Genomic DNA, 6,865 nt, shown 5'->3' on the forward strand with positions numbered 1-6,865 from the left:
ATTTTATCATTTATTTGATGTAATTTCTGCACCACTCAACTTGTTATTGCTAAACCTGTAGAACTAGCCTATTTTTTCATATTGGATTGTAGAAATAACACTATTTTATATAATAATTACATTATTTGCGTTTATTATAACTGGGAAAGCATTTAACTATTTTTTCTAGTTAATAAATGTGTTTTAGCCCTTTTTAAAACAACTTGCACTTTTAAGACGCTCGTAACATCTGCCAAACGCAACCTCTCTGTGACGTCACATCATACTGCAGTCCATTCGCCAACCAGCAGCCTTGGATTGGCCAATGGCCAGATAGCGTGAGCTCTGCTCATCGAACACGCGCAGCTGATTGGTTCGTTCTAAACAGAGGAGGCGGGACGCTGCTGTCTACAAACTGTAAGAGGATCCGCGCCCTCATTATCATAAATTATTCAGCTTCACCTAGAAGCATCGCACCAGCTCGAGTGGACGCATGTGCTGGATATTATACTTACTTTTTATTTATAATTTTTATAATAAGAGGATTTTCACTGAATTCATGACCTAAATTATTTTGAAAAAAGGATACTATTTTCCCCCACAGTTTTTACATGGACAAATAACTCTAAAATCTATTTTCTGATCACCTGTGCTTGTCATTTGAGACTGTTATTGACATTTTTGAACGACATAAAGCTGTCTTTTATTTAAAAGTTTTTTGTTTTGATATTTGAATTGATTTTCAACATGTGGACCTTTCTTGGAATTGCAAGTTTTACGTATATCTATAAGAAATGCGATGCCCTGGTGAGTCGCGCGCCCAGTGCGCTGTCAGTGGCCGCGGTGCTGTGCGTGTCTGTGGGTCTGATGATCACGTGTCTCGGCTTTCGCCAGACGCTCAAAGCGCCTCAGTTTCTCCTGATGCCTCTCAAACTCTTGACTAACGTTACATTCCCGCCGACCAAAAAACTCTTCTCCAAGTCCAGTACAGACAGTTGTAGTCGCACTTCTAAGAAGGTGAGATAGTGTTTTTGATCATACATTGTCTTTGTGCTTTTATAGATGTTAATTAATTTCCATGAAATCTATTTCGAGCTATTAATATTACTGGAAATATTTCACCACTAATAACGAGTCATTACTCGGAGCTATGTTACAAAAAACCGAAACAACTGGATTGTGCAATCTTTTTTTCTCAGATTGATTTGTTTGTTTATTGGGTTGGGTATATGAGAAACATATTGCATATTATTATTATTACAGAATATTTTATTTTAACACAAAAACCCCGGACATTTACTACATTATAATACAAGCTACATCAAGAGGCCCACAGAGAACATATGTAGCCTAAAACAGTGTTACTTTTTTCATTAAGTGTTGTTCGTATCACTGAGACACTTTTACATTTGGTTTAGTACTAATTTGAATGTTTTTCATTTCCTGCCGTCATTTGAAATCTTAAACATTTACATTTACATTTAGTCAATGTCATTTTATTATAGTTTAAGTTGTAGTTAACTAAAATAACCATGATGTAAATCATAAGTTTTTTTTTTTTTTTTTTTTCAAAATTAAATATTTCATTTGTGATCACCTGGCTGTCACCGAAATAAACCTGTCAAATTGTTATATTTGATTATGTTAAAAATGATTATTTTCATTACTATTATACTTAAAGAATAAAAAAAATGTATAATACTCACTTTTCTGTCTTTACTCTTTCTAACTAGAGAGATGTAAAGCGAAAGAGGGCGACAGACAGTCAGTCCGGTCAGGCAGAGGATCCAGAGGTCATCATAGTGGGCGCTGGTGTGCTGGGGTCAGCCATGGCTGCCGTTCTGGCCCGGGACGGCCGGAGGGTCACAGTGGTGGAGAGGGACATGAAAGAGCCAGATCGGATAGTGGGAGAACTTCTGCAGCCGGGAGGATATCGAGCACTCAGAGAACTTGGCCTGGAGGGTACACATATCCCGTCACACTTCATCTGATCTTTCTATTAAAGGGGTCATATGATGTTGCTAAAAATAACTTTATTTTGTGTATTTGGTGTAATGAAATGAGTTTATGCTGTTTAAGGTTCAAAAAACACATTATTTTCCACATACTGTACATTATTGTTTCTCCTCTACACCCTGCCTTCTGAAACGCATCGATTTTTACAAAGCTCATCGGTCTGAAAAGCGAGGTGTGCTCTGATTGGCCAGCTATCCAGTGCGTTGTGATTGGCTGAATACCTGAAGCATGTGATGGAAATGTTACACCCCTTACCATACTGTGATGCCCTGTGTCCCGGCCGGAGCGACGAGACAAAAACATTAAAACCGGCGGGCTTGCGGCAACTACATGTGACGACCCCGGGCTGGACTCCGCTTCGTCCACGGTGAATGCCGATCTGAAGTTGATGTATTTCCTCAGCGACCAGCACGGATCAGCTCCAGGCATGACGAAGCAGATATCGTCCTCTTTTGGAAGACCAAACAAAGTAGTTTCGCTTTCACAACGAATCACACAGAGCCTTCACGACATGGCGGCGGCGGCAACAACAATACTACAGCGAGAATAAAAGTTACGCCTTCTTTCTTTGTGTGAACATTTGGGCAGCGTTATGCAAATCTTCCCACATCGTGACGTAGATATGTGGGGGCGTGTTAGAACGAGCTGTTTTAGGTAGGTGTGGCTGACTCTTAACTTTTATAAAGAATATCTCTTTGGATTTGAGACTTTAGTCTTTGCAACTTTACAGATCTTCTTTATGCACCAAGAGCTTGTAACACTCCAAAGAGAAAGGAAAAATTGAAATCGCATCATATGACCCCTTTAAATGCATGCTCGTTCAAATCCTCCTTGCATATTTTTAGATATTTTCAAATATCGAATACATAGACTAAGCAGGCTTTTATTGCATAGATCTGTAATATATTAAATTGCACTTTTAAGCATTGCATTTTATATTCACAAACTCACAGTATTTATTTCATTTCTTTTTATCTTCTCTCAGATGCTGTTGAAGGTCTGGATGCCCATGTGGTGAATGGTTACGTAATTCATGACCTGGAGAGCCGAATGGAGGTGGAGATCCCGTATCCCCAGCAGGAGAACAGCATTCAGGGTGGACGTGCTTTCCATCATGGACGCTTCATCATGGGACTGCGTCGAGCTGTTCTAGCTGAGCCCAAGTAAATACCTGACACAGTTACTAATATATGAATATAATGAAACCGATGACGAATGTTATGCTCATCATTGCTTATGTGGTTCAGAAAAATTCTGATTAGAATTTGAATGTGTTTGAACTTTGGAAACCACTGCTAGAGAAAATGTTTGACTGTAGTAGACCTTATATAAGGTGAGAATATACAGCCCCTGTTGGTTTAGGCAGATGCTCTTGTGGTGTTTCTGTATGGGCTTTTGTGAAGGATTTGGAGACTGATGGGTCTAATAACATGTCATATTTGCACAGTGTGAAGTTCGTGGAGGGAACGGTGACCAGCCTGGAGGAAAAAGATGGTTGTGTGACAGGAATTCAGTACAGAGAGAAGGACTCAGGGATAATCAAGGTAGTGACACACTGATACTTGGTTGTAATATTTGTAAAAGTTTGGTTATGATTGTATATGGATCACAGGTATTTAGATTTGCTCTGGCAGTCAGATTTTCCATGCTGCAATTATACTCTTTCTCTCTTTCTCAGGAGGTCCATGCTCCTCTGACTGTAGTTGCTGACGGATGTTTCTCCAAGTTCCGTAATAATCTGATTTCTGGGAAAGCTAAAGTGTCTTCTCATTTTGTTGGATGCATAATGAAGGTAAATATTAGGGTGACAATTGCATATCTCTGTTAAAAATTCCCAAGTGTACTCTTAAAAATAAAGGTGCTTAAAAGGCTCTTCACAGCGATGCCATAGAAGAACCATTTTTGGTTCCACAAAGAGTCAATGGTTCTTTAATAAAGAACCATCTCTTTCTTAGCTTTTTATAATCTGAAGAATCTTCTTTCGCCACAAAGAACCTTTTGTGAAACAGAAAGGTTCTTTATGGAACCATTTAGACAAAAAAGTTTCTTCTATGGCATCGTGAAGCAACTTTATTTTTAAGAGTGTAACACAGTGATTGATTGTGTTATGATGTTCTCTTCCAGGACTCTCCTCAGTTCAAGCCCAACCACGCAGAGCTGGTTCTAGCTAATCCCAGTCCAGTGTTGATCTATCAGATCTCCTCCAATGAAACTCGGGTTCTGGTGGACATCAGAGGAGAGATGCCTCGAGACCTTATGCGGTACATGACGGAAAAAATCTATCCACAACTACCAGGTAACAGATTTAGACTTTAAAATGACCAAATTGCTAATACGAGTCCATTTTTACAGTCACAGTTATTTCAGTTTTCTTTTTTTACAGATCACAACAATGCAATTTAGGCATTTAGATGTCAAAATGCTCACAAATATGTGTATCTTGCTTAAACAGAGCACTTAAAAGAGCCGTTCATGTTGGCACTGCAGAACGATCGCTTGAGAACGATGCCTGCCAGCTTCCTGCCACCCGCACCAGTCAATAAAGAAGGCAAGTCTTGTTTATTACTTACTTAACCCAAACTTTTGAATGGTAGTGTATCATGGTTTCCACAAACAATATTAAGCAGCACAACCGTTTTCAACATTGATGATAATCAGAAATGTTTCCTGAGCAGCAAATCAGCATTTTAGAATGATTTCTGAAGGAACATGTGACACTGAAGATTGGAGTAATGATGCTGAAAATACAGCTTTGCATCACAGGAATAAATTACATTTTTAAATATATTAAAATAGAAAACAGCCTTTTAAATTTGTAATAATATTATTGCATCTCTGATCAAATAAATGCAGTCTTGGTTAGCATAAGAGACTTAATCAGAAAAATTTAATGTTGGAATAATTCAGTTTTAAAGCATTAGAACTCTCAAATGTAGACGTTACAAAAATGTGGAACAGTAAAAATTAAATAAGGTTTGAACCTTAAAAACCCTGACCAGATGCACAGAGTGAAATGGTGCAGTTCTCCGTGTAAAAACCACTTTGTTGCGAGTGCTGACCCACCTGTCTTCTCCATTAGGGGTTCTGCTGTTAGGCGATGCATATAACATGCGTCATCCTCTGACCGGTGGCGGCATGAGTGTGGTACTGAATGACGTCTGCATCTGGAGAGACCTGCTCAAGAACATCCCTGATCTCTATGACAATACAGCTGTGCTCCAGGTAAGACATGCAGTTACAATAATCTGAGAGTGTAAAATTAGGTACCTTTCTAGTGCCAGTAATTGCGGTTCTTCACTGCACACTAAATCAAAACAACATATTTAACATCAACTTTGTTGCAAAACATAGTTGCCTACATACTATAGGTAGCATAAGATGCACAGTAAAATGTCTTTATATTGCTAAATGGAAAACGATTTAACCCAGTATTTGTGGTTTATATATACATTTATGCTTATTAGATTAGGCACTTGCAATGTAAGGCACCTCAAATGCACAAATCTGTTTTTGAACAGATTGCATTGGATGAATGTTTAAATGCCACTGTGATCATCATAGCAGATCGGAGAAATTTTGTTTTTGTTGTCAGGCAAAGAAGAAATTCCACTGGGAGCGTAAATCATCTCACTCGTTTGTGGTGAACATCTTGGCTCAAGCTCTGTACGAGCTGTTTGCTGCGACTGACAGTAAGTGTCAAAACACATTCTTAAATATTTCGGTGTCACAGTTTAAAAAAAATCATAAAGTTCACAACTAAAGTAGCTTATTATATCGAAAACATCTGTTTATTTTCAGATTCACTGCATCAGTTGAGAAAAGCCTGTTTCCACTATTTCAAGCTTGGCGGAGAATGCATCAGTGGGCCGATCGGCCTTCTGTCTGTGTAAGTATTGTAAGGATAAAAGAAACTAGAATACTTTGATCTCCTGAGAGGCAAACAATGCACTGGCATCTTCAGGACACCCCACAGAGGGGTGGTGCGGGAAACACCTCTCTCACATATGCATCTGTGCCTAGAATACTTTGATCTCCTGAGAGGCAAACAATGCACTGGCATCTTCAGGACACCCCACAGAGGGGTAGTGCGGGAAACACCACTCTCACATATGCATCTGTGCCTTTTCATCTTTTCATTCACTCAAACTGGTCAAGAATATAATGTTCTAAATGAATGCAAATAAGATTTACAGTCATGTTTGGTTTCATTTGAATAGTTTCAGGGCAAGTGGTACAATGGTCTTAATCGTACTAAAAGATAATACAGATCCTCAGAGTTAAGAGAAACTTTGATCCCCGTAGAGAACAATCCCATGCAAATTACCTTTTGTTACCACCCAGGTCTGGGACCTGGCTTAATGCAAATTCCAATTGTTTGTACAGCCCTCCATTTGGAGGATGTTTTTCTTAGGTTTGGTATTTAAAGAACTGCAGCAAAAGGGTCAGCGCGATTCTGTAACGAGAATGCCCGTAGTACAGAGTATCTCCACATACTCTGTACTATGTATTTTTCTAATACATCTAATACATTTAATCTCAGGTATGCATTTTACTCTTAGATTCGTCTTTGAGAATTTGATGTCTTGTATTGATTTGATATCGTTGAATTGGCTGTGGAGATAATTGGCACAATACATATTTACCTGACTGATAATAAATTGTTACATTTGATTTATTCTGACTCACTCTGAAGTTATTTTCTCAAGTAGATTAAGTGAAGGCGTATGTTTCCGCAAATCTGTGTCCAGGGTTAAGTGCACATTAGATCTCAGGTTAGATGGAGCATGGGCACATCAGGTGAGATTATGGGTTTCTGACTAACCGCTTGAGCTTAGTTTAAGTTGTACTCAGTTACGATAACCATGTATAT

At 38.7% G+C, this 6,865-nt stretch overlaps 1 protein-coding gene across 1 annotated transcript in view; it reads left to right on the top strand.

Annotated features, from left to right (window-relative positions):
• Positions 1-443: 443 nt before the first annotated feature.
• The window catches only part of LOC107592438 (squalene monooxygenase-like), an 8,109-nt gene continuing 1,687 nt past the window's right edge, over positions 444-6,865 (top strand). The window contains exons 1-10 of the mRNA XM_016281949.1: positions 444-996; positions 1,713-1,941; positions 2,981-3,158; positions 3,443-3,539; positions 3,674-3,787; positions 4,120-4,291; positions 4,448-4,543; positions 5,075-5,217; positions 5,588-5,684; positions 5,794-5,881. Of these exons, the coding sequence (XP_016137435.1) occupies positions 727-996; positions 1,713-1,941; positions 2,981-3,158; positions 3,443-3,539; positions 3,674-3,787; positions 4,120-4,291; positions 4,448-4,543; positions 5,075-5,217; positions 5,588-5,684; positions 5,794-5,881 (1,484 nt within the window). The 5' untranslated portion in view covers positions 444-726. The remainder of the gene's footprint in view (positions 997-1,712; positions 1,942-2,980; positions 3,159-3,442; positions 3,540-3,673; positions 3,788-4,119; positions 4,292-4,447; positions 4,544-5,074; positions 5,218-5,587; positions 5,685-5,793; positions 5,882-6,865) is intronic.

The sequence above is a fragment of the Sinocyclocheilus grahami genome, unplaced genomic scaffold (genome assembly GCF_001515645.1).
Source record: "Sinocyclocheilus grahami isolate Dianchi unplaced genomic scaffold, SAMN03320097.WGS_v1.1 scaffold153.1, whole genome shotgun sequence".
Classification (NCBI taxonomy): Eukaryota; Metazoa; Chordata; class Actinopteri; order Cypriniformes; family Cyprinidae; genus Sinocyclocheilus; species Sinocyclocheilus grahami.